At 52.9% G+C, this 27086-nt stretch overlaps 1 protein-coding gene across 2 annotated transcripts in view; it reads left to right on the top strand.

The window, feature by feature from the left end:
- The window catches only part of EFTUD2 (elongation factor Tu GTP binding domain containing 2), a 37585-nt gene that overhangs the window by 8935 nt on the left and 1564 nt on the right, over window positions 1-27086 (top strand). For both annotated transcript variants that reach the window (XM_004707229.2, XM_045299548.1), the window contains 23 exons: window positions 3789-3954; window positions 5321-5399; window positions 6823-6898; window positions 7350-7415; window positions 8080-8115; window positions 9803-9893; window positions 10946-11028; window positions 13775-13941; window positions 15550-15674; window positions 18854-18917; window positions 19150-19240; window positions 20396-20531; window positions 21923-22050; window positions 22739-22932; window positions 23746-23857; window positions 24138-24278; window positions 24633-24734; window positions 24859-24941; window positions 25361-25447; window positions 25631-25757; window positions 25961-26048; window positions 26791-26909; window positions 26987-27081. In XM_004707229.2, the coding sequence (XP_004707286.1) occupies window positions 3789-3954; window positions 5321-5399; window positions 6823-6898; window positions 7350-7415; window positions 8080-8115; window positions 9803-9893; window positions 10946-11028; window positions 13775-13941; window positions 15550-15674; window positions 18854-18917; window positions 19150-19240; window positions 20396-20531; window positions 21923-22050; window positions 22739-22932; window positions 23746-23857; window positions 24138-24278; window positions 24633-24734; window positions 24859-24941; window positions 25361-25447; window positions 25631-25757; window positions 25961-26048; window positions 26791-26909; window positions 26987-27081 (2456 nt within the window). The remainder of the gene's footprint in view (window positions 1-3788; window positions 3955-5320; window positions 5400-6822; window positions 6899-7349; window positions 7416-8079; window positions 8116-9802; window positions 9894-10945; window positions 11029-13774; window positions 13942-15549; window positions 15675-18853; window positions 18918-19149; window positions 19241-20395; window positions 20532-21922; window positions 22051-22738; window positions 22933-23745; window positions 23858-24137; window positions 24279-24632; window positions 24735-24858; window positions 24942-25360; window positions 25448-25630; window positions 25758-25960; window positions 26049-26790; window positions 26910-26986; window positions 27082-27086) is intronic.

The following is a 27086-nucleotide window of genomic DNA, read 5'->3' as shown; positions in this document are numbered from 1 at the left end:
TGTGACATCTGACAGCTGCTCGGTTCTCCCTGCTTGCTGCTTGCGGGTCTCGCTCTCGTAGTGGTTACACCCAGGTTACTCACCACCGGGCTGCTCTCTCACAGGACGACTGCAGTGAACATTCCCAGATGTGTCCCTTTCTGAACCTGGGGCCAGTGTCCTTGGCTTAACTTCCCGGGAGCACAATGAGTGATCAAAGGAGTATGTTTATCTATGTATTTCTGTGAGGGAATGCCAAAAAGTTCATGGGAACATGGAATTTAAAGATGGTGGGGTTTTGTGTAGAGGAGGCTTTCTACTCCGTATATAGAGAGTGACAGTCTCGGAAACCCACAGGGGCAGTTCTGCCCTGGCCCCTATAGGGACGCCATGGGTCAGAATTGATGCAGTGGCGGTGGGTTTGTGTGTTGAGTGTGACTAAGTACGGCCAGGTTGTTACTCTGAAGGGTGCACAGTCTGCACACCTGGCTCCAGTAGCCTCCTGGTCCGCCAGCCTTTGGCCTTCTTCCCACAGGGACTGCTTAACAGGGTTGCCAGGGACCTCGCCCCACTAAATCCAACAGTCAGTTCCCAGGGCTCACTCCACCGGTACAGACCCGTCGGCAGCGTCCCTCCCTCCTTCCTCCCCAAAAGACTCTCTTCCATTGGTTTCCAGGACGGCCGTCGTCTTTCTCCATGGAGCCTCTCATCCCGCTAAGAGAATCTGCGGGCCCACTTCTCATTCCTCTTCTCGACTTACACTCCATGGTGCTCACACTCAGCCCTCTGGTGGCGCTGCAGGATCAGTGTTGGGCTGTTAATCGCCAGGTCAGCAGTTCAAAATCATCAGCTGTACAGATGGACTGTTTCAGACACCCGATAGAAGGTCTTAGCCCGCTCAGGTTTCTCTGCAGGGACTTCACCAAGTTTGTAGGACACTTCCATTATCACTGCGTTCCATTTTTCCATGAACTTTCTGAAGTCCCCACGTGTCTCTCACCCGTACCTTTCTCTTGGACCTCGGGTTTGGAGGTCCAGCTTCCTCCTTGGTGTCTCCCAGGGACTCTCAGACTTCGTATATGTAAGACCCTATTACTGAGATTCCCGACCAACCTCCTCTTGCAGCCCTTCTCCTCTAAGTAAGGACAATGCCACCTCCAATTGCTCACTTCAAAAAGCTCTCTCTCTCGTCTCATGCACACAGTTCATCCATTGGAAACTGAAATTACCTTAGAAACATCTAGAATTCCATCTCTCTTCCCCAGCTTCCACTCCGGTCCCAACCACCACTGTAAGTAGGCTGCTAACTGATCACCCTCCTCCCACCTTTGCCCCTCCAGGTGGGAATCAGAGAGTTTTGTAAAACAGAAATTGGATCCTATCACTCCTGCTCAGAACCCTCGGGTTCCTCAGCCTGGGGACTCTTTTGGGGAAGGAAGAAGAAGAAGAAAATCTTCATTGTGGGGTCTTGTCCTTTGTATGTTTAGCAGCTTCTCTGCCCACAGGCCTACTAGATCAAGTAGCAAACACCCTCTCTCCCTCAACATACACCCAGTGTGACGGCCAGAATGTCTCGAGATGTTATTTATTAACTGTTCCTGGCGGGAGGAGGCAAATTCACCCCTGGTTGAGAGCCACTACCCTAGAGTAAAGGAGTAGCATCAAGTTATTTAGAATGATCCAGAAGCTCCTGTGTGACCTCAGCTGATCCTCCTCTCCCAGCATGCTCCTCTCCAGCCGTACCAGCGACCTCCTCGCTCACTCGCTCATCCTCCGAGATGCCAACGGGGCGGGGGGGCGACACAGGAGTGGGACCTAGCTGTAGAAAGAGCACATTCATTCATGGGCAGGGTCTGCTCTGGGACTGTGGAACACAGGAACACAGAGGTGGGTGTGACGCTCTCCTACTCCTGGACAGTTAATTCCTGATGCGAAGGCCATTGTAGGGCAGTGACGAGGAGAGTGTGCTCATGAATATTGCAGGGCCTTTAGAGATCTCAGTGTTTGTTGCTGGTGTAGAGAACGTTCACAGCCGAGCCTGTGTCAGTGCAACAATTTCTCCGTTGCAGTTTAGCGCGTAGAGCGCCCTCGATGAGTTGTGCATTCAGTCTCCTCGTCCTTGTCCAGGTGCTTCCTCTCGCATGAATATAAACTCAAGGCCCCTGCATGCCCTGCCTCATCTTCCCAGTTGCTCTTGTCAATTCGATTTCACATCAAACCAGACTCTGCCGTCGCCTTGATCCCGACGCATAGCCGCCCTCTGCTGGCCCTATGGGTTTCTGAGACTGACTCTTTACGGGGGTAGAGGGCCTCATCTTTCTCCTGCAGAACCACTGGTGGTTTCAAACTGCTGGCCTTGCTGTCAGCAGCCCAACACGTAGCCCCTATGCCCTTTGGACTCCTATGTAATCCCATGTAGATCAATCTTAAAAGAGTATAGTGCCCAAGCTGAGACATTCCATCTTCAGGGGTCTTTTTGGTTTAAGGTTTTGAGGTTATCATAGAGTTTCTGGGCTTCAACCGATGTCCATTGTTTCAGAAAGTCTGGAGTCCATGAAAATTTGGCATTCTATTCTGCACTTTTCTCCCTTTGATGAGGATTCTTAGATAGAAGAGTTCTTTGATCAAAATGCTCAGTAATGATAGGCAGGCTCCATCCAGCTGTGGAGACCCGTTGTTTACGGAGGCAGTTAGCCACACCTGCCACCTCCTCCCACCTGCCACCTCCTCGTCCATCCCTGAGTTCCGCCTTCCTGTTGCTACAGGTCATTGTAAGACCCCAGGCCTCTCCCATGAACTGGGAGGGAGAACAATGCTCTAAGCAGGTTGTCAGGCCAGGGACCTGGAATAGCCCACAAGCTCACAGCCGACAGCTCCAGACGAAGACACTGGTTCCCAGGAGGTATTTGCGTGCACACAGCCATGTCCACACGTACTCCTTTGTTGCCATCTTGTGACTGTAGCTATCACACTTTTGCCAGTTTGGCTTTTTACAGGTGTGCAGCTTAACGACAGCAGTGATATTGATCGGGTATGCAACCCTACCCTTAATCAATGTGATTTGAAAGAATAATTGTTGACTGAACGCCCGACAGTTGGACCACACCGCCTCTCCTCAAATCCAGGTCTAGTGTGCACCCTCTCCCTGCAGGAGGAGGGCAGTGATGAGCCTTTCTGCAGCCCACTTGGCAGGATGTGTTGGCCCAGTAGCTTTGCTCCGCGAAGTTGCTCCTCAATAAAAAATGAGTGTTCACAAAGAAGCATGTACCCAGATAGGGACAGCGCTGTGACATTTGTGCCAGAAGTAAAGATTGACCCCTCTGTTAGACAAGACGTTCAATAAGGTGTGGGCTACAGTGGACCTCACGCTCATCAAAAGTATAGGTACACACATACGCATTGTGGCTCGTTTTCTATAATTACCCTGAGTTAGAAACAGCAGGCTGCAAAGGTGGTGTGTGTTTTAACCCTGTGACTCACTGGGAACTGTAAAGGTGCGGGTTTGTTTTCGAGTCTCCTTGCTCTGCCCTGCTTTCAAGGGTGTGTGACGGTGCACCCTGTGCTGTTTGGGGGTGCTATTCCTGTGACCATCGGCACCCACTTTGCCAAGGGCCCTTCTGACCCATAGTCCTGATGTAGTGGCTTTTCTTTGTAAAGGGTCATGCAGGAGGTGGGGGGCCTGTCCTGCTGACTGGTTAGCACCGTGCCCAAGCTGGGACGCTGTCCGACGTGAGAAGCCCGAATCTCGCTCCTGTCGCAGAACAGCCTAAGGGTGGGCCTCTCACAGCCACCTTCCCTCTGGCGTTTAGATGGATGACGATGACGACGACGATGACATCGGCGATCATGATGATGACCACCCGGGGATGGAGGTGGTGCTGCATGAGGACAAGAAGTACTACCCCACAGCCGAGGAGGTGTATGGCCCCGAGGTGGAGACCATCGTCCAGGAGGAGGACACCCAGCCTCTCACAGGTGAGTCGGTGGTCGACCTGGCTTCCCACTGGGGGAACACGGTTCCAACTGGAGAACTCCATCTCCATCGTCAAAGTTTAGTGAACGAATTAGCAGGTACTGTTTTTGTGTTTAGACTTAGCCCAGTTTTAAAATTCACAACTCTCAGCTTGTCACTAAGTGAATGCTGTACATACTCGAGTATAAGCCAACCCGAATATCCGCCGAGGCACCTAATTTTACCACAAAAAAACGACATTTAAAATGTGCTGGAAAACCTGGTTTATACACGAGTATGTATATACAGTAAGTTCTTTCATGACCTGACTTCTGTTAGGTGCTTGAAGATCAACCTCATGATGTTTATTTTCTACGTCTTTCATAATTCTCCAAAGCCTGGGTGGCATAATTCGTTTGCAATCAGCCAAGGTTGGTGACTTATCTTACCCGGGGGCTCTACAGAAGCCAGACCTGGCACACGCTTCTATGAAGGTGACCGCTAAGAAAACCCAGGGGAGCAGTTCTGCATACGGAGCCACCCTGGTCAGCCGCTGACTTGATGGTAGCTAGCAGCAGTAATTTTGATTGTTCTTGAAAATGGTTGCACTTGGTAACCACAAGGACATTGCCCATAGCTTGTATCCATTCTCTCCCTTTCCTCCCTGCCTGCCTCAAAATGAAGTCAAAGTCCTCAGTCCACAGTTTAAGGTTGTATTCGTCTGGGTTGACTAGAGAAACAAATTCATTGACACGCATAGATGTGTAAGAGTGAATTTTATATCAAAAAGCAATTATGCATCAATAAAACATCCCACCCCGGTCTAAGTCAAGTCTCTAAGTTCAATTTTAGCCCATAAGTCCAATGTTAGCCCATGAATTCCTCTTCAGACTCACGCAGCACATGCAATGATGCCAAATGCAGGAAGATTGCAGGCCAGTGGGTGGAAAAGCTTGTGGACCCAATGGCAGTGGAAGCATCTCAGTGCTGGCATGGGTCTCTATGTGGCTCCTCCAACTCCAGAATTCTGGCTCCATCAGCGTGGCTCCATGTGGCTTGTCAACGGGAATGTGAAGCAGTGAGAGTTCCTAGAATCCTCATGAGAAGGCCACACCCCCAGGAAGCATCAATCAGGCTGTGACCTGATTGACAGGCTAGATTCCACCCCTGTAACCTATTTATCAAGTTGACATGAAATTATGTAACTATCACAAAGGTCCTTCACTGTTCCATGTCAAACATCATTCCCAGAACTTTCTCAATGTCTGAGTGATCTTTGAGAATGAAATAAATTGATGTCATTTATCATATATTCTGAAAGCTTGGTCTAGTGGAATTCAGCTCCGAATTTGTATGTTTGCATCACTCACCAGCATCTTCCTTTCTTAGAGCCCATCATAAAACCCGTGAAAACCAAGAAGTTCACGCTGATGGAGCAGACGTTACCCGGCACTGTGTACGAGATGGAGTAAGTGGAGGAGCCAGTGGGTCGTGGGAGCAAAACCCCCTTCCAACTCTTTCAGCTCTGACGGCCACGGGGTAGTTAAGCTGAATATCCATTTTTATCTTAAGCCTCGTCTAAATCCCAGTGCTTTTCTTCCCAGCCTTCAGTTTGTTTTTCGGTGTTTATTTTTAGTAGTAGTCTAACCTTCAGTTTGGTTGGAAGCCAGTCATGGAGAGGGAACAGAATAGTTGGTTTGTGGACTCTTGACAGTCAAACTGCCGAGAAGGAGCCGTGGAGTTGCACTGCTTACAGACTTGGCTACTCGACGACAGGTTGGGTGTCCGCAGTGGGGCAGTTCGACTCCACCCTGCGGGGCTGCTGTGAGGTGGAGCCAGCTTGACAGGGGTGCTCACTAAGGGCCTTTGGGACGTAGCAACACTGTACTTGGAGCAGAAAGGGCACCGGCAGATAGATACAGACGCACTTAAGCGCTTCCCACTGCCAGCGGGTATTGAAAATATTTTCACCGATGAGATGTACCTTTAAGGCCCTCCTGTATCAAAGTGCCAGTGACTTATTATTAAGGTTACAGGACTGTTTTGTTTGAAAGACATGTTGACATCATGTACGTCCGAGAGTGAGGTCCCTTCTAAAACAGTCTGCTCCCCCGCCATCACTCAGGTGTGTTTCAGAACTTTCTCCATGTTCCTTCAGAATCTCCGTGGTGACTTTTTAAATCTCCACCCTTAGAGGGTGGCCTTCTGAGCCAAAGTCATCTGAATGGACTTGCTGTGGGCGGCGAGCACAAAAGGTGGGGCTGGTTTTGATCATGACGGTCGTCTGGGCTCACCTTGATGGAGGAATTGAGTTCTCCGTGCTGTGGGAACTGGCACTGCCAGCAATTTCAAAAGCAAAGTCGTTGCCACCTCTGCCTCCACCCCTCCACGCCATCAGTGAAAGGAGCCCAGGTGGCATAGTGGGTTACATGTGTTCATGTGGGGCTGCTAACGTCAAGTTCAGTGGTTCAAAACCACCAGTCACTTAGCAAGATGAGGCCGTCTGCTCCTATAAAGATTTAGCGTCTCAGAAACCCCAGGGAGCAGTTCGACGCTGCCCTATACAAATCGGCTTGATGGTAGTGGGGGTTTGGGTTTGGCATCAGTAAGAATTCTGAGATGCTGCAGGGGACAATGTCATGTAGATGTGCGGGTCTTCATTTGGGCTCTCCCCCTCCCTTTCTCGTGAATGCCATCGTTGGAGTGGTGGCGTCCCTGGACGTTTCACGCACAGATTGCTCCATCTCAAGGCTGGCCTGGGTGGCGGTGGGTTTCAGCCAGCCTCTGCGCGCCGCTCTTCAATTAGTCTGAAAGTGCTTCCTGGGATCAACTGCCTGTGGTTTCTGCGTGCCACTCCTTAGTGCCTTTCCTCTCTTCCTTTCTCCGCCCAGTTTCTTGGCAGATCTGATGGACAACTCAGAGCTCATCAGAAACGTGACCCTCTGTGGCCATCTCCACCACGGCAAGGTGAGACGTTTGGGGTTCCTGCTCCTCTTTCAGTCCTCTGAGTCACTGCAGTGGCAGCGTGAGGTCACTCAGCTGGGGGTGTCCTGTCCAGGTGGTTCTCTGCCTGCTAAGAAACCCAGCTTCTCCCGACAGCGGGTAGGCCATCCATCCCTAAGCCATGTGCCTGCCTGAGCCTTGTGTCTACATTTGCCTTGGAGAGAGGAAATTGAGCCCTGCTCCGGTTTATATAAGTTTTCATTTCCTGGGGGATGCCTGTCCAAAAGAGATTGCATCTTTCATTTTGAAAGTAATCCTGTGGCTTCAGCCTTGATCCTCCGTCGCCCCATAGTCCTCCTTGCTCTCCTCTTCCTCGCCTCACCCCTGAATTGTGTGGGAGTCTCTGAAGCCAAGGGAAGGGCCCTATGGACTTGCCTTCGTGGTTGGCAGGTCTTAACCTTGTCTTCCCTTTCAGACGTGTTTTGTCGATTGTTTAATAGAGCAGACGCATCCGGAAATCAGAAAACGCTACGACCAGGATGTAAGTAGAGCTGCTGCAGTGGGTTTAGGAGGAACCATTCACAGTATACAGGGGGCTCGCTCCTGCCCCGTAACTCCCACACAGTGCCACTTGATCGTCGCCTTCTCGGTTCACAGTCGTGAAGAGGACCATGGCAACTGTCTAGAGCAGAGCAAATGCCAGCTGCGGTGATTGGGGCCTCCCTCTGTTCGGCTCCAGCCCGACTTTTCCAGGCTCATGTCTTCCCTCCTATTATGCTGTTTATAGCCTGCCCTCTAAATGTGGTTCGATGGTCCTTGTTGTTTTCGTGGTCAATGTAAGTGCCTCTGAGTGAGGCCCAGTGTGGCTGTGGGTCTCAGTGCAGTAAATGCCCAGTGTCTGTCAGGTGGGCTCTTGACACCGGAGGGCTCCGGCAGGCTGCTGCGTCTCCTTTCCACTTGAAGAGCTCTGCCTGTGATCACCCCTGCCTGTCCTGTGCCCCCACCAAGTGCACACATCCAGAGGGGATTCTCAGCTGGGAGGGCACTGGTCTCAGTGTCTGGAATGGCCATGGCCCCCGCTCCCCCCCCTTCTGTTCTCTTCCTCCAGGCAGACTCCCGGAATTGGAGGGTGGTGAGGAAATAGGGTAGAGGGAGGATTTGGGATTCTGGTGGTAACCACAGCTTGGTTTTTGTTTTCTGTTTAGCTGTGCTACACTGACATCCTCTTCACTGAGCAAGAGGTAAGTCTGTCTTGGGGACTCAGGTTGTCACCTGCACTTGACCCCACAGCTTTGTAGGGCAGGGAGGGATGGCCCCATGGGGAAGCCTTGCTCCATTCCCCGCCTCCCTCCCACTCCAGTTCATGCTCCTTTATCTCCCCGTACCGCACACTCACCCTGGTCCATACATTGAAAAGAGCTGGGTCAGCACGTTTTGGGTAGCAAGGGTTGGATTTGGCCTCATGAATCAAATGCTGCACAGTCATCCTAGTTATGCTGCAAGGTGCAGAACACCCAGCATCGCCCCTGGAGGCCCACGGGGACCTCCTCCTCTGAGTGGTTTTGAGGATGTTGGCGTCGGCTGGTGGTGGGGTTCTCTGGCTGCATAAAGGTGTGTGTGCGCGCCTGTGCGTGGGTGAGTGTCTCTGTCTCCCCTGGGCTGGCTGGATTTTCTGTCTGTCCTTTCTCTCTGGCCCCATCTCTTTCCTCCCTGTTTTTTTCAGTTTGTCATACTTAAGTGACAAGAAGAAAAGTGTGAGTACGTAAATAGGTTAGCATAAAAGAATTTGAACAATACTGGCATCAGTTAAGCAATCAACAAATGCCACCTATTATTGCTCTTCCCTTTTTAAAAATGGCAGTTTTATTGGCTTGTAATTCACAAATCGATCATATAATTCAGTAGTCCATTCATGTTAGGAAGCGTTGGACAGTCATCACCACAATTCTGAGCGTTTTCTTCCTCCTCGTGCTCACTGTGATTACCCTGCCCCCAAGCTCCCTGCCAGTCCCTCCAGGGACCGTGAGTCCAGTTATTGTCTACAGACATAGTTATCCTGCGTGTCATATGCAGAGGAACACTTAAAAACTAACAACAAGAAAAAAGAAAGCAAGAATCTCAATCAAAAAGAAGGGAAATACTAAAACGAGAACAAATTTTAAATGGGTCTAAACCTAACGAACTGTGTGTACAGGTGTCCCTTTCCAATGCAGACTACACGAGAGCAAGGCTGTCCACACCCCTGGTGTGTGGTCGAGAGGACTCAGCCTTACCTACATGCGTTTCCCTTCACCTTTTTCCTCTTGAATTGAAACAATTTTAGAAAGGGTCAAAAGGGAGATCACGGGATACGATACTACATTTCAACCTAACTTTGTCTGCCATAATCAACTCGACAGTGCTGTCTTGATAACACAGCTATTCACGCCCCTCAACTATGGTCACAGGAGACCTCTTAGTGCTCTTACATGTATTTGTCGATTTGTTTGATTTGATTTTTTTAAAATTCCTGTTGCAGCTTTAGAATGGGCAAAATATTTACATTAAAAGAGAAACTGAAATGGCCCAGATGGTTTCTCTTAACTTATCCAACCCCTAGTTTTTGTTTTGGGTTCTAAGAGGTGAATGATTCAACAGGAGGAGAAAATTCCAGCTAACTGATAGCGCTGTGCTTGCTTTTTTGGTTCATTTGTTGTTTTCCTTTTTTTTTTTACTTTCCTTTTGAATTTGAACCAAATTAAAAGGAGAAAAAAAAAGTTTCGAGCCCAGGTATTTTGTGTTCCAAATCATGCTGGGTCGAGGTCTAGGTAAAAACCCACCTGCTACCGGGCGGGGCTTCAGTGTCCTTTCCGGGAACTGGCCAGCCCCGAGAGCAGGACGGGGCCCCTTTGTGTCGGGGACGTCCTGACCACTCTCTTTGACTTCCAGAGAGGTGTTGGCATCAAAAGCACCCCTGTGACGGTGGTCCTGCCAGACACCAAGGGCAAATCGTACCTCTTCAATATCATGGACACTCCAGGTAAGCTGAGCGGCTGGGCAAAAGGGAGCAGCAGCCTGGCCTTGTCATGTGGCCCTGTCGTGTTTCAAGCGCTGGGAATCGACTCTTGACGATCCCCCCAAGCACCAGGTGTTTGTGTCTTGGTCACTATCTGCCCTCGATGATTTTGGACATTTTAGAGTACTTTATTCATGCATTCATTTCCACCTGTGTCAGGCCTCACCCTAGACTTGGGCGAGGGGGGGGGCGCAGAGAAAGATCAGTTGTCATGTCTCAGGGACCCTTGGTTTTTGGAAGAAGACAGCAGAGAGACACAGCCACCCTGTGAGGAGCATGGTCTCCTGTGGAAGCAACATGTGTCTCCTGTGGCTTTGAGGACCGACTCACATGACTTACGTTGTTACGTAGGGGCTTGTCGTCAGGCAGACGACAGTAACCGAGGGGCCATTTCCCAAATTGGAATCAAGGAAGGCTCCGTAGAGGACACGTCATTTGAGCCGGGTTGTGAGACCTGAGTTGTGCTTGTTCTAAAAGACATTTCGGATGGAGGAGTCAGAATCTGCCCATCCATTCACTCGTTCATGCATACGTTTACTCACTCCGCATCGATTAAGTAGTGACCAGGAGAAGACTGGCTTGAGGCAGAATTTCCAGTAGGCAAGTTTGGATTTGGGCAGAAGACTGCCGTCGGGTGCCAACACCCTCAAACCTGTGGGGCCTGGTTCCCACCTTAGCCTGGCCCCTGCAGCACCTCCTAGGAACGGGATCAGTCAGACTGCTTTTGCCTTCGCCTGCCTCCTGAGTGGCTGCACGCCCGGCCCATCTGCACACTAAGCTGGCTGTGAGGGCGTGTCCATGGGCTGCGCCCTCCTAGGTGAAGCGCTTGCCTCTTTTTATGGGGATCTTCACCCAGAGGTGCAAGGTGGGTGGTGGCATATTATACACTGTAGGGAGCTGTGAGGAGGTGGGAAAGGGGTTCCCAAGCTTTGTTGATGCTTCTGATCCCACTGCAGTTAGTCTTCCCTTATCCTCCCGCCCCTCAAGTGGCCACTGACCTGGGGCTTGTTTTTCAGGACACGTGAATTTCTCGGACGAGGTCACAGCCGGCTTGCGCATCTCGGATGGAGTGGTCCTTTTCATCGATGCTGCCGAAGGGGTGAGTCATGCTCTCGTCTGGCTGGACCCTGAGAGAGCCTGGGCCAGGAAACAGAATGCTGATGAGATTCGAGGTCAGATTCTCTGGAAATGTGGGCAGCAAATGAAGTTCAAATGTAACATAGACTGCTGGCTCCTTGTTCAGGGAACGGCCAGGTGGGGGTTCCCATTGTCATTCAGGAAACAGGGACAGCGTGACAAACGTCAGTTAAAGAGAGCTAGGAGAGTATGCTCTACCAGTCGGCTTAGCATGGGAATGCAGTTTTCAAAGCTAGGGAGGCCCAGGGTGCCTTTCATACTTCTGAACTGGAAGCTTGGATGAGTAGGTTAATGAACTTCACTCGGGTTGTCATTGGCGAGATCCCCACCAGAGGGAGCCAGGGTTCCCTGTAAACCATTTCAAACTTAATGAAAAGTTGTCAAAATCGAACAAAGTACACAACTGATTTGTCTCATATGTAGTTCTCTCTCTCTCTGTATATGGGTACACATACTTGTGTATTTTTATCCCCTGAACCTTTTGAAAGTAAAGTTGTTTAGATAGCACAATGTTTCCTAAGAACAAGGACATTCACTTACATAACCATAGTGATAAAAAACAAGCTACTAAAAACAAACCAATGACAACATCAAGGAGGTGGTGAAGCCGGCACTAGGTGGTCCCTTAAAGTGCCTCCTGGGCTCCCCTGGGGAGCAGGTTGTCTCCTGTGACTTCAGCAGTGGCTCCCACTGCCCCACCTTGGATGCTCAGGCTGGCGCTGCCCCCAGCAACCACTTGGTCAAGCTCATGTGTGACAATGAATTTGGCAACAGCAACAGTGGTGGACCTTGGAGTCTCATGGCCTCTGAGCAGTAAGAGCCCTCTGGGTCTCCAGTCCCAGCAACAGCACTGTCCCCCCAACAACAGCTATTAACCAACTCTCTCTTCCTCAGAGAGGCCCTCAACTACTGGGGAGTCTACCCCAGTTTGACCCCCCTAAGACACTGTCGAGAATGTCCACCCAAACTCCTCGGAAGAAGGAAAGGGCTTACCGAGCCAACTTTGTCACGTGCTGTTAACAGAGTACACTGTGCCCAGCACACCTGCCTTCCAGTCAGTGCCGACTCGCAGAGCCCTGTAGGGTAGAGTAGAACTGCCTTGTTGGGGGTTAGCCAGGTGCTGTCACCTCTGGGCCACTAGGCCATTAAGTGTCACATTGCCACAGTGCTTTCGTGCAGATCTACTCCATTTCATCGCCTGTCTCGTTAATGTCCGAGGGGTTTCCTCTTCAACTGCTGCCTGGTAGCCACGTGTCCTGTACACTGCTCTGTAGTCTCCTGGGGACCCCTGGTGGTGTAGTCTGTGACCCCCCACCCCCCCAGCTTTCTAGGGGTCTCCTACTCCTGTAGAGCTGTGCAGCCTCGGAAGCCCCAGGGGCAGGGAGTTCTGCCCTGCCGTCGGGTCACTGGGAGTCAGAACTCAACTCGAGGTCGGCAGTTCGGTCTGGCTTGGTTCGTTGTCGCCTCAAATCAGAATGACTCTTCAGCCTCTCTTGCTCTGGTTTTTGGCATTGACCTTTTTGAAGCATGCAGATTGGTCTATTTGTAGATTCTCTCAGTTTCTTCGTGACTGGGTTCAGGTTACTCAGCACTCCCTAAGCAGCATGCTCCTGTCAGCGCATCTGCTCAGAAGTCATGATGTCTGTCGCCTTGCCCCTCCACTCATCATTGGCCATGCCCACTTTGAGCACTCTGTTGAGGTGGATTGGCCAGGTTTCATCAGTGTAAAGTTACTGTTTTCCCCTTTGCAGCTCATAAATAATTTGTAGGGGAGATATCCCGAGTCCCTGTGTGGTGTATTCCTCATTAAACCTCACCGCTCGTGTTAGCATCCTGTGATCCTTCTTGGCTTCTTTCTGTGATAGCTACGAAATGCTGGTCGTCTTCTCCTCATTCCTTTCCCATTTATGAGCTGGAATCCTGCTGTAAGGACCAGCTGGGTGTGTTCCTTGCCTGGGGCATGGTCCACTGCCAGCCTCTTTATTTGAATGCTCTCTTTGAGCCTGGTGACACATTCCTTTCTTTCCAGAACACCTCTTTCCCTGGAGGCCCAGGAGAGAAATGAGGCTTACTCTTCCCATAAAGATTTACGGCCCTGGAAACTATACAGCAGCTGTTCTCAACCTGTGGGTTTTGACCCCTTTGGGGGATTAAACGACCTTTTCACAGGGGTCACCCGATTCATAACGGTAACAAAGTTACAGTGATGTAGCAACAAAAATAATTTTATGGTGGGGGGTCACACCACGTGACGAACTGTATGAAAGGGTTGCGGCATGAGGAAGGTTGAGAACCGTGCTCTGCAGGGTCACCGTGAGTCAGCATCCATGCGGTGGCTGTGCGTTGGGTCTGGGATTTCTTTCCTTTCAGGGAAAAAAAACAGGTCCCAGACGCGCCTTGCATCTCGTGCTTTCCTTGCCCTGATGCTGGGATGCACCATTGCTCCCAGGAGCTCTTTCTCCTTTGAGTGGGGAGCACCCTTGAGAAACGGGTCCTACGTGTGGTCACTGCCCATGGGCAGCGTGGCCCATTGATCGATACCCGCGCTTCACTCCAGCACCGCAGGCCCTTCCCAGCCTGCCTTTATCCCCTCCCACTGTCACCAGGCATCTGCTCCCTTCTCAGCCCTGCAGGACTCCCTGCACCTGCCTTGGAGAAGGTGCTCTCTGGCCCCCGTGGCACCCCTACCTGAGCCCCGTGTTTCTCAGGTGATGCTCAACACGGAGCGGCTGATCAAGCATGCGGTGCAGGAGAGGCTGGCAGTCACCGTGTGCATCAACAAGATTGACCGGCTCATCCTGGAGCTCAAGCTGCCCCCCACGGACGCCTACTACAAGCTGCGCCATATTGTGGATGAGGTCAACGGCTTGATAAGGTAGGGGCCCCGCGGTGTGTTCTCCAGTCTTCAAGGACTCTCGGCTTCTGTAAATGTTACTCCTGAACACCTGGCTTCTTGGTGTGGGTGGAGGGCGGTGGGTCAGGAGCAGCTAAAGGCGAGCTCTGGTTGACTCCCGGCCCCAGCTGCCTTCGCTTTAGTGCTGTGGCCACCAACCATGGGCATCTGGGGACGTTCCTTCAGCCAGGAAGCTCCAGCTTCCCCATCTGTATAAAGGCAGGCTTTGCCTGATGGGCTGTTACAAGAAATGGAACAGTATTTGGCAGAAGGCACTGAGCACCGCTGCTTGGGGAGGGCGTTAGCAGCGCTAGCGAACACAGACTCTGTGATCGGAAGAGACTAATGGCTCCTGTTTCCGAGGCCTCGTGATTCGTATGCCGGGCAGCTGAGACACCGGGGTTGGCTTTGAAGAAGTTAATTATTTTATTTTATTTTATTTTTTTTTAAGAAGTTAATTATTTTGGACATATTTTAAAGGGTTTATTTGCAGGCCAAAGGAGTGGCTTGTGAAAGCCCTCTGATGGGTCTGGAAGGAGCTTGCCCTGCATACTGAGAACGGGGGCAAAGCCTACCTGGCCACACACAGACTCACCTTGAGGAGCAGCCTGAGGTGGTGAGCGCTCAGTCTGCAGGGGGAGGCCTTCTCCCCACCATGCACAGCGGAAACTGCACGGTGCCCTAAAAGACGCAGGGATAGTGTGGGGCTTGTGTTGTTGTTTGCTTTAAGTTAGTGGATGAGAGGGGAGCTAAATCCTCATCTGCCAAGACAGGAAGTTAAGAGGCCACATGTCAAATCTCTAAGCAGGAAATGGGGAGGGAAGCCTGTCCTTCTGAGATGGGGAGAGAAACATTCTAAAAGCTGCTTTCCTGAGCGGGAGCAGCTCCCTCTGAGGAGTAGAGCTGGGAGGCAGAGTGGAAGCCCTGGCAGTCTGCTGCCAAGAACTCCTCCGCCCTGCCCCCCTCCCCAGTTCTACTACTTGGTATGGGATCACTTGCTATAAGCCAAAATCCTGACAACAGCAAAGAAACTTTCACTTCTCAATGAAGAGATTCCCTCAAACAGGACACCAGCGAGGGGAGTGGGCTTGCCTCCTGCGTGCCACCAGTCGCAGTGTTTGTATACATGTTCCTACACCCGGAGTGCTTGTAGCTTTTAAGACTCGGAGTGAACACAAGTTTGTGAACACAGCGCAGACGAGAGAGACAGTACAAGGAAGAGTGGGGCAGTGACGGTGGGGAGCAGTGTTGGTTTTTCAGGCACGCTTAACCTGGTGCCTGTTTGAATTTGTGAAATTAAAAGTTCTCTAAGGTGCATTCCTCTCATATTCCTTCAGGTTTGTTTCCTGGGCTCCTGGGTCTCTGTCCCCCATGTTGGCACCTGTCTGTCGGTGAACTTCACTTTTTCAGGATTGTGCAGAGAGGTCCCGCATGGGGCACTCTGCTAGTTTCTGGGAATTGTGGGGACAGTTCCATATTGTCGTGTCACTTTTGTGGACCAGGGTTGGTGAGGCTGCCAAATCACGCCCCTGACCCTTAGCCTTGGCCTTGTGTCCTGCTGGACCAGACTGACACCTGGCTCTGTTTTAGCATGTATTCTACTGACGAGAACCTGATCTTGTCCCCGCTCCTGGGCAACGTCTGCTTCTCCAGCTCCCAGTATAGCATCTGCTTCACGCTGGGTTCCTTTGCCAAGATCTATGCCGACACCTTTGGTAAGTTCCGGCTGACAGCCTGTCTCGCCAGCTTCCCCGGAGCCCTGTGTGCCTTTCCTGCTGAGTGGCACAGAAATTGGCCTTGTGCCGGAGTCCCCTGTGTGGGGGAGCATTTACTCCCTGTTAGTGTCACTTTGGGGGCTCTTGGTGGCCTCTAGGTACCCTCTCTGGGCTAATTGGTTGGTTCCTAAGCAGTAGCCCAGGAGAAGGGTTGAGGGACAAAGGCACGAGTGAGCTTGTGGGCCAGGGGCAGTTTGTAAAGTAGGAATCATCCAGCCACAGAACGCTTCTCCCCAGAGATGGCATTGGTCTTAGTTGATCGCCTGCCAGCACTCCCCAACCCTACAAGGCACCTGTGAGTTTTGTAAAGGAGCCCTGCTGGCCCCGTGGCCACCCACTCGGCCGATTGTCAGGTTGGTGGTTTGAAATCACAAAGCTGCTCTTCAGAGCCAAGAGCTGGTGGTCTGTTTCCATGACGATACAGCCTGGGAAACCTTATGGGCAGCTCAGCTCTGTCACATGGGGTCCCTATGAATAAAAATCCACTGAACAGCACCTGGTAACAACTTTTACAGCCCTACACGAAAACTCATTGGATTTGCGGTCACCTATATGAGCCTCCTCGGGCCCTGAAACTCCCATATATGAGCCTCCTCAGGTCCATAGACTCACATATACGTGCCTCCTCTGGCCCATAGACTCACATATACGTGCCTCCTCTGGCCCATAGACTCACATATACGTGCCTCCTCTGGCCCATAGACTCACAAATAGGTGCCTCCTCGGGCCCATAGACTCACATATACGTGCCTCCTCGGGCCCATAGACTAACATATACGTGCCTCCTCTGGCCCATAGACTCACAGATAGGTGCCTCCTTGGGCCCTTGGACTCACATATTTGAGCTTTCTCAGGCCGGTGGACTCACATGGATGAGGCTTCTTGGGCCTCCCACTGAAGGGTACCACAGCACCAGAGCACAGGGACCACTTTCCAGCTCAAGAAAATACTCAACTCCACCTCTGCCTTCCCAATTACCCAGAGTCCTGCAGGAGCCATGCCGCCCAGAGGCTCCTACAGGGAGGCGTGTTGGTGGGCGGCCCTCCCCAGACACTCAGCCGCACTTGCCGCCCTCGGTGTGGAGACGCCTGCTCTTGTGGGCGGGGACAGCTGGGCTGTCCATTGAGACTGTGCTCATTGTAGACAGCAGGAAATCCAGAAAGGGAAATTTGCCCATCATCTCACTACCATAGCCCTTAGTAACATTTCATTACAGTTCTCTGCATGTTATTTTGCGTGAACAAGATTATATTATCTGTGTGCGATTTCCCCCGTTTTTCATTCTGCATTGGGCCACAAAGACTTGCCTGGTTTTATTAAAAATATAAGTCATTTTATGAAGCTACCCCTGGTGGGCTTCATCCATGTACTGTGAAGTCACCATTTGTCCTTATGCGTCTGTGCTGGGTGTTTGAGATGACTTTGTAAGGAAGGAGGGGAAATAGAAACGCTCATGTGCATGGGTCCCTAGAAATGTCTCTGCATGTCCTTGGTACCAGCACGACAAGCAGAGCCGGGCTCTTTCCAGGTTCTGTTTCTGATGGGAAATCTCTCGGAACCTCAGCAGAGATTGGTCCTCATCACCACGATTGTTACTCTCCCGACCTTGGACCCCTCACCAGGGCCCCCTGAGAGGGCCCTGGAGGGTGTCCCATCAGCCCTTCCTGCATTGCACGTGGGGAACTTACGCCTGAGGCCAGAGCGTTGGAACATGAATCTCCTTGGGTGACCTTTCTGTAAAATGACCGAAATGGGGGGCGGAAGGCCCTGGCTGGGCATATGAGTAATGATGGACGATCTCTGACTCCTAGAAACAATTGGCTGGTAGACAGAGTCCCACGGAGGGACGGACGAATAGCACTGGAAGGTGGCAAGGGCCGAGTGCCAGGGAGCTGCTGTAGGCAGGCGGGTAGACCCCAGGGTGGAGTAAGCCCAGTAAGCCGTTCTCAACCTGTGGGTCAAGACCCCGTTGGGGGTCGAAGGACCCTTTCACAGGGCTTGCCCGATTCATAACAGTAGCAAAATTACAGTTATGAAGTAGCAACAAAAATAATTTTATGGTTGGGGGTCACCACAATACGAGGAACCGTATGAAAGGGTTGCGGCACTAGGAAGGTGGAGAACCGCTGGCTTAGAGGGTTGGCGGAGAAGATGAGTAGGAAGCCAGGAATTGCAGACGTGTCAGATGAGAAGAGGAGGCTGCTGGTCTTGACCTTGCCTGCTCAGCCCCAGTGGGCTGTTTCAGCCCAGGAGAAAAGTTGAAGTTGCGGTGTTCACAGCATGACTTAGGTGAAGGAGGTGACACTGTATCCTGTAGGCAGGTTGTGGGGTGGGAGTTAGGTGCCATCGAGTCAGTGCTGACCCCTGGTGACTCGTGCACAGCGGAACGGAGCTCCCCGCTCCTGCGCCAGCCCCTCAGTTACTCCCGTGCTGGAGCCCCTGTGCAGCCCCCGTGTCAGTCCATCCCGTGGAGTGCCTTCCTCTTTCTTTCCCTGCCCCTGCACCATGCCCAGCATGGTGCCCTTCTCCAGGGACTGGTCTCTCCTGACAAGCATGTCCCAGGCAGGTAAGACGGAACCCTCTGGTTGTACTTCTTCCAAGACGGCTTTGTTTGTTCTTTTACCAGTCCATGGTACTTTTCACTCTTCTTCACCAGCACCATAGTTTAAACCCCTCAATTCTTCTGTCTTCCTATTCTGTGTCCCACGTATGAGGCAACGCACAGTACTGTGGCTGGGGCCAGGCGCCGTAGGCATGCAGCAGCTATTAAAGGTTGCGGGGTGTTGTATGATAGGCAGAGCAGTATAGGAAGGGACATCTGTTGCGACGGTGTTGTCCATATTCAGGTACAAGTGCGGGATTAGTATTATCTGTGAGACACAAAGGATTTGTGTTTCAGAAATGTTCACTCATCACATGAAACCTTCCATTGGTAAGCATGGTTCTTGCCCTCAAGCTCAATGTGGTGGCTGTCGTGCAGACCGTGGTAAATGCAGTGACAGTGGCCTGTGCAAGACAAAGATTTTGACCCTGAAAGGAAGGTGTTCACATTTCCCAGTGACGTGGCAGCTGAAGCAAAATGTTCTAAGTAGATTCCAATTGTGTCACTTCTCTTACAGGTGACATCAATTACCAGGAGTTTGCTAAAAGACTCTGGGGTGACATCTACTTCAACCCCAAGACGTGAGTAGTGTGGGCTGTGACTAGAGGGCTGTGCTCCTACGCCTTGGCCATGAGCTCCAGCTTCTCCCCCCTCCAGTGGTTGGCCTCCCGAGCTCAAGCAGGGGCTTCTCTCTGGGGATCCTGCGATCACATACACATCAGTGCTTCTCCGTGACCCCTGTGCAGACTCAGGACTGGGGGGTGTGGCCCTCTCCCTGCGGGGATACTCATGACTCTCGGTCTCTCTCTTCAGGAGAAAGTTCACCAAAAAGGCCCCGACCAGCAGCTCCCAGAGGAGCTTTGTGGAGTTTATCTTGGAGCCCCTCTATAAGATCCTCGCTCAGGTGAGTGGTCTGGTCCCGATGCAGGCCTGCCCTTCCAAGCCCAAGGTGGAAAAGCTGGTAAACTTCCACCCTCTCTTCCCCACGCTCGCTCGCTCAGCATTCTGTGGCAAAGGCTGAGGGCCGTTGGTCTTTATTCTTGCCTCAGTCCTAGTGCTGTTGAAATCAGGTCAAGGGGAAAGGCACACAAGACAGGGCGTAGCCTAGAGGTGGTCTGTGGACAGATTGGCTGTGCAGAGGGTCAGCCACCACGTGCCCCAGGGCACAGACATCTACGGATATGGGTGTGTGTTACAGCAGTATGTGGACAGGAAGAACACATTTCTGGATGTAAAGGCTCATTAGCATCTATCAATCAAAAGCTGATGAAACGGTACAGCCCTTAAAGAGGAGTCTCTTAACAACCAAGAAGGGCTGTGTGAGCGTTGCTTCTGGTCGACTTGACGTTTGCTAGGAGGCGTCAAGGTGGGGGTGCAGTGAAGCGGGAAGGAAAATCAGCGTGGCCTTTATATGAACTGGAGCTGCCCGAGGCAGGGCGGAAAGAGGATGATCGTGTTATGCGGAAATGTGCCCAACAGGCCTCTCCTCCGCCACTGCGTGAACTGGGCACGTTTGAGTAAGCACTGCCCAGTGCAGGACGGGGGGTAGCATGCGGCCATTCCAGCTGACCAACCAGCAAATGGTAGCAAAGCAAAATGACATGACACAAACCTATTAGTGCTGAAAAAGACTTGGCAGCGTGTGTCGGCCCAGAGTGGATTCATAAAAGAAATTTATAGCGTCTGCCTTGGTGGAGACCTCGAGTCTGCTAAGGGTGATTTATGTTGGCCCTGCCCTGTCGGGGGGCAGGCTGCTAGGTGACCTTTTTTGGTTCCTTCCAGTGCAGTGATCCTTGAAATGAGAAGGCTCTAAAGAGGGAGGCCTCAGGGACATCTTGAGTGGGAGGAGGTACCTCTGTCCCAACAGCAGGGGGCAGCATGGACAGGGAGCCGTGTGAGGGTGCCTGGTTTCCAGACTGGCCTGGAGCCTTGACCGAGCTTGCTTTGCTCACGGCTGGGTGAAAAGTCCATAGAAGAGAGCCTGGGGCAGTTGTCCTCTGAGTCTCCTCCCTGGAGCTCCCTGAGGGCTACAGCTGACCCATGTCTGGCACCTTCACAGGTGGTGGGTGATGTGGACACCAGCCTCCCAAGAACCCTGGATGAACTTGGCATCCACCTGACCAAGGAGGAGCTGAAATTGAACATTCGCCCCCTGCTCAGGCTTGTCTGCAAGAAGTTCTTTGGCGAGTTTACAGGTAATGAAAAAACAATGGCCCGTCGCACACAGGCGTCCCTGGCCTGAGGAGTTTCCCCCTCCCTGCAGGCATGGGCAGCGACCTTCAGCTCTACAGAGATCCAGATCCGACACACCTGGGGACTCCTAGCTCTGTTCCTTAAAGGGTGGTGCTAGGAATGTTATCTCTGGATCCAAAACTATGGAATTCAGACTTTGTGGAGCCCAGCAGGCTAGCTAAGACCCTGATTTGGAGCTCATCTTTAAATCTTAAAGCAAAATAGCTCCTCAAATCTTCTTCAAGCCAATTAGCAGTTTAGTTTAATTAGTAAAGAATGCTTATCTTGATCCTTCTGCTCATTTATGAGATCTGTCTCCACGATCAGATTGACAGCAGCAACTCCCCAGAAGAGATAGGAAGCTCCCAGGCAGTGGGTTTGTGTTACAGCTTCAGGAGCAGCTCAGGAAAGGAGGGTAAGGTGCTTGGACAACCCAAGGCCTGTAATCACTGAAGAATGGATTTGAAACTTCAAAGAAAATTGAAGTTTTTTAAAAGGTTGGATTTTCCTAGGAGGAGCATGCAAGTGAAGGGCTGGGGAGACACATGGAAACGCTGAGCATTTGCCAAGGCTGCTCAGAAAGGTGGTCTCTGGGTAGTGTGAGTGGTGGGGAAAGCACTAGAGGAGGACGTGGGTCATAGACCCCAGTCTCTCTGTCCTCAGAGCTGCTTCCTCCTCTTAGTAACACCGTGGGCAGACACTAGAATAGACTGGATTGGCCAAGAAATGAGCTGAGTTTTGACTATAAGGTGACTTTGGGACAGTTCTCTGTGTCTGATTTCTCACCTGTAAGAGGAGGGCTTTAAAAGAGGTGGAAGCTCGCTAACCCTAAGTCTATTGGGAATTGGGGTCTGCCTGAATGCCAAGGGGCGCCCTTTTCACACTGGCTGTCGGTCTGAACTACAGGGTACTAAGCAAACGCTCCCAGGACGGCATGCCTGCTCCCAGGGTTCTCAGGGCAACAGCATCACTTGTTGCGTATTGCTCGAAGGGGGAAGCGTGCTAGGTAGATCCAGCAAGAGTAGATGGCGAGCCTTGTGCAGCTCAGCCCTACGTGTGCAGTGCAGGCTCAGCTTCAGTAAAAGTCTGGATGATGGTGACACTGAAAACCCTTGTCACTTACCTCTAAAGGCCCTTATGCCACTAAGGCCAGCCGCTTGCTCTTCCTGGCTTCAGTGTGACGCCAAATTTTTGAGCAGCATACTCCCAGGAAACCAAAGGACAACCCCCCCCCAAGTGTTTTAGAGCTAGAAATGGGCCCATCACCAAGCTTTCTGGCCATCGTGGAAGGACCAGGCCTGGCTGCTCCCTCCCTCCCACATCAGCACGCTGGCTGCGCTCTCGCCCTCCACAGGCTTCGTGGACATGTGTGTGCAGCATATCCCCTCTCCGAAGGTGGGGGCCAAACCCAAGATTGAGCACACCTACACTGGCGGCGTGGACTCCGACCTCGGCGAGGCCATGAGCGACTGTGACCCCGATGTAAGACGCCCCCAGTTCTCCAATTTTGCTTTTCCATCCCTCCCTCCTCCTCCCCAGAGCCTGACAGGCCTAAGTGTGAAGCCAGAGGTTGCTACTCCTAGTGGCCCTGCCTTGGAACCTTGCCCAGGGCTCTCTGTGCTCGGGCCGGCCGGGGTCCTTGTCGGGAAGCTGCGGATGGCTTTGTGTGGTGGTTAGGAGGGTTCACTCACATGGTGATGTTTAAGTTGTGTATGGCATGGTGCCTGGCAAGCTACTCTTCGAAGTTCTGGCTCAAAAAAAGCCTCCCCAGCCTTTTATTCCTCAAGTTAAACAGGTTCTTATATAACAGTGTGAGCAGATGGTCATTTGGAAATTGTGAGTTATAATGAATTACATTTTCAGAGGAAAGTCATCTCGTCCCCCTTGCCGCTCTGCTGCCTGAAGCTGCGTTTTTCTCTCATGGCCCTCGTCATTCCAGAAAAAGGACACGGGTGGTGGTGGTTTTTGGTGGCTATACCTAAGGCTTTCATGAACTTAAGGGCAGGATGGAGCCTCGTTTAGAATTTTCCCAGGAGCTAGCCGAGTGCTCCCCTCGGTCCTGCCTGCCTCCTCGTAGAGCTTGTGCCCCTGTCCAGGGAGGGGACACAGCACAGTGGGGCTTCTCCAGGAAGTGTCTGTGATTCAAGCTGCATTCTGTCCCCGCCTCCAGGGCCCCCTGATGTGCCACACCACCAAGATGTACAGCACAGATGATGGTGTTCAGTTCCATGCCTTCGGCCGGGTGCTGAGCGGCACCATCCACGCCGGGCAGCCTGTGAAGGTGCTCGGGGAGAACTACACGCTAGAGGATGAGGAAGACTCCCAGATATGCACCGTTGGCCGCCTCTGGATCTCTGTGGCCAGGTACTACACAGCCACCCAGCCCCAGGGCCATGCCTTGGCCTCAGCCTTTGGGCTCCCCAGAGCCAGAAGGTCTTCCTTGGAGAACGGTGGCTGCCTGGTTCCCCACAGTAGGGGCTGAGATGGGGTGCAGCGAATCCGTTGACCTCTAGTTCTTGCTACTCAAGATCTCTAGGACCACGAAGGCCCTGCTGGGACAGTGGCAGCCTCTCCTCTGCCCTTCAGATGTCTGTGTGAGCATGTGTGCAGAGGTTCCCCTTTCCACCAGTCCTCTCTGCAGTTCCTCTTCTGTGTTTCTTAACTCATAACCTGCCGGCGGTTTCCCAAAAGAAACTGCTTGCCAACCTCCCCCATCTACCCTTGAGCCAAGATTGGTGATTTTGCTGGGTCCCTGTAATGTCCCAGTCTGTGGAGCCACCCTTCGCTAGAGCCAGAACTAGCTGTCTGCCAGAACGGAGTTCTCTTCCCTCGCAGGGCTGCCTTGCTTCACTGTGGTTCCTCTTCCTCCCCTGTGGCTGGCCCGCTCCTCGGGAGGCAAGCAGGAGAAGATGGATGAGCTAGGGGGCTGACGAGACCCTCTGGTGCAGTGACACTTTGGGGTGTGGTTGATACCTCTGGGAAGACTGGGTTAGGAAGAGCTTATCTCTGATCGCCCCCAGCAGGCCTCACACTGAGGCCCTCGTTGCATTGAGCAGGCTGTTGCCGTGAAAGCGTGTTTTCTGCTGCTCCGCTCCCTCTTGCTCCTGACTCAGAGCCTGGCACTCTGTAGCTGCCAGGTGTCTAGAGCCCAGTTGCTCCTGTTGACTGTTGCTCCAGGTACCACATTGAGGTGAATCGGGTTCCTGCTGGCAACTGGGTGCTGATTGAAGGTGTTGATCAGCCGATTGTGAAGACTGCGACCATCACTGAGCCCCGAGGCAATGAAGAGGTAGAGCCATAGGAAGCATGTCCCTCCCAGAGCGCTTGGGACTCACCCAGAGTTCTGGCCCTGTCCCAGGCTCAGTCTTCTGGGCTCTCCCTGTGTTTGGGCTCTGGGCTAGGAATTAGTAAGAACTGCCATCTTCCTTCCCCTTTCATCTTCAGTTGGCCAAAGTACTGGGGAACTGGTGGTCCTTCAGGGGGCCCCACGCAGCCCTTTTAGACCCTGCGGGCCCTGTCAGGCATGTACAGGCCTGCAGCCCCTCACTCCTTTGCATTCTGGACCTCAGGCTCAGATTTTCCGGCCACTGAAGTTCAACACCACCTCTGTGATCAAGATAGCTGTGGAACCTGTCAATCCCTCAGAGCTGCCCAAGATGCTGGACGGCCTGCGCAAAGTCAACAAGAGCTACCCCTCTCTCACCACCAAGGTATACCCAGCCACCCAGCTCTGCTGCCTCCTGCTCAGGCCCCCACAGCACTGGATTTCCCAGGAAAGTGAATTCCTCTGATCCTGCCCCACCCCCAAGATCCTGCCCCACCCCCGAGCTGCCAGCAACACCTTTCTGAGTAGCTGACCAGGGCTTCCGGGTCAGCAGGGATTTCCCTAAATGGCTAAGATGGAAATTAACTCCGTGACCTCACGCCTGGTGCTGTGCCAAGTGGTCCAGAGTCCTAGGTTGCTGATCTCCAGATGACACTGGAACAGATGCAGAGTGTGGCTGGGGCCCCTTCCTGGGTGTGGCCCGGGAGCTGCCATTGGTGGTACAAGGTCGGTGTTTCAGGTGGAGGAGTCTGGCGAGCACGTGATCCTGGGCACCGGGGAGCTCTACCTGGACTGTGTGATGCATGACTTGCGGAAGATGTATTCGGAGATCGACATCAAGGTAGAGCAGTGCGCCCGTGGCTGTCACGGTGACTGGGGCCGAGGGCGCTCTAGTGCCAGTGGCGCATTGGCATTCCCTCTGGGGGGCCTGAGACTTGGCCCCAATGAGTCCTCGTGTTCCCCAGGTGGCTGACCCGGTTGTCACGTTCTGTGAGACAGTGGTGGAAACATCCTCCCTCAAGTGCTTTGCTGAAACTCCCAATAAGAAGTAAGCTGGGTAGTTACTGTCCCTGGAAGTGACAGGCTGGTGGGATACTACTCTCCCCGCTCTGCCACCCCCAGCCCCACACTGGGAACAGAGGCGAAGATCAGAGCTGAGTCTGGGGCGGGAGCAGGGGGTGCTTAGGAAACGCTTATCTCTGTGCCTGTGGACAAGGTGGAATGCTCTCTTTTTTTTTTTTTGCCTTGGGTGCTCCCAAGAGGAAGTCTTAAATACTTGTTTAAAATAAGACCATCTTATACTTTTGTTCCAAACTTACTTTTTTTAAGTGAAAGGAGACTGAGCTGAGCTCTTTGTGCCCCGCCTGGCCCCCAGGGCTCTCCGGAAGCCTCAGCTGCCCTCTCTGTCCCTGTTTCTCAGCAGTGCCCTGGTGCCAACCCTCCTCCTGACATTTCCTTCCTGACCAGGAACAAGATCACCATGATTGCCGAGCCCCTGGAGAAGGGCCTGGCCGAGGACATAGAGAACGAGGTGGTCCAGATCACGTGGAACAGGTGAGAGAGCGGCTCTGGCCTGTTGGACCTCTGGTTCCACACCTCCTTCTGGGAAGGACTTTTGTCTTCCCTTACGTGTCCTGGCCACAGGGTAGGTGGGCCAAGGGGGTTGTCCTCCAGAGGAAGGGCCAGGACTCAGGAGCCAGCAGCCTCAGAACCATCCCTCTCTCCTCCTTCCTCCAGAAAGAAACTAGGCGAATTCTTCCAGACCAAGTATGATTGGGATCTGCTGGCTGCCCGTTCCATCTGGGCCTTTGGGCCAGACGCCACTGGTCCCAACATCCTGGTGGATGACACTCTGCCCTCGGAGGTACAGCAGAACTGATGGCAACCCCGTGGTCGCTTCTTACCCCAGAGGGGGGAAAACTACCAAGGGCCCCCTGTCCCCGGGAAGCCTTCTGTCTCCTCCTGAAGGACACACCCCCTCTTTCGGGCTCACCCACTTTCTCTCCCCTCCCAACACTGGGGCTGCTGCCCAGACTGCTGCTAAGGGGCCTGGGTGTTTCTGTGCAGGTGGATAAGGCTCTCCTCGGCTCCGTGAAGGACAGCATCGTTCAAGGGTTTCAGTGGGGCACCAGGGAGGGGCCCCTCTGTGATGAGTGTAAGTTTGCGGATGGTCCCCCCACCCCAGCCTGTCCACTAGGTGGGGTTTCTTGCTGGGCATGTGAGGTGGGATGGGCTCATCTCATCCGTTGTTGGGCACAGGAGGAGAAACAGCTTGAGGTACACAGGCCCAGCCGGGTGGTGGGCCAGCTTCCGCCTAGCTCCTCCTCCATCTCTCCCTCCCTCCCCCTGCTGTCTGTCTCCACTTGGAAATGGAGGCGTAGCCAGAGTGGCACCTGTTCCTCGTTCCTGAGAAGGATCCAGCTCTGGGTGTTGAACAAGAAGTGTCAGGAGGTGGCTGGGGTGGTTGGAGATGGGGAGGGTTCCTGCTGGTTCCGTAGGTAAGCACTGAGCCACCCACCAAAGGGTCAGCAGGTGGACTGCAGCAAAACGCCCGGGCAGCCTGCTCCCATGGAGATGACAGCCTGGGCCCTGTCGGCGCCCAACCACACGTCACTAGCCGAGGTTGGGCTTGGTGGGATCGAGTGCAGTGGGCACTGAGGGGAAGCACAGGACTCGGGAAGCTGTGTGACCCCTGGGCCCCACTTGAACCAAACCTGCCTGGATGTAGCATCAGGCCCGCCCCAGCGAGTAGCTTGCCCGCCTCCCATGGGGGTTTGTGGGCATGTCTCTCAGGGCTGCCAGCTGGCTGTGGCACAACCCAAGACTGCTGCTTTGCTTCAGCCCTCGGTCAGCACCAGACCACTCCTCAGGCACTGCTCTCCCCCTCTCCCCCTCAGTGATTCGAAACGTCAAGTTTAAGATCCTGGATGCAGTGGTGGCCCAGGAGCCCCTGCACCGGGGCGGGGGCCAGATCATCCCCACGGCCAGGAGGGTTGTCTATTCAGCTTTCCTCATGGTAAGAGCAGGGTTGTGGGTGGTCTCCTCTCCCCCTCCCCCAGCTGCCCACCTCTCAGCCTCTCCCTTCCCCTGCAGGCCACGCCGCGGCTGATGGAGCCCTACTACTTTGTGGAGGTGCAGGCCCCTGCTGACTGTGTGTCTGCCGTGTACACCGTCCTGGCCAGGCGCAGGCGAG

Source organism: Echinops telfairi, unplaced genomic scaffold, assembly GCF_000313985.2.
Source record: "Echinops telfairi isolate 266 unplaced genomic scaffold, ASM31398v2 ScPeMD7_7458;HRSCAF=8496, whole genome shotgun sequence".
NCBI lineage: Eukaryota > Metazoa > Chordata > Mammalia > Afrosoricida > Tenrecidae > Echinops > Echinops telfairi.
Note: the sequence above shows the minus strand (reverse complement) of the source record. Positions and strands in the feature narration are given on the sequence as shown.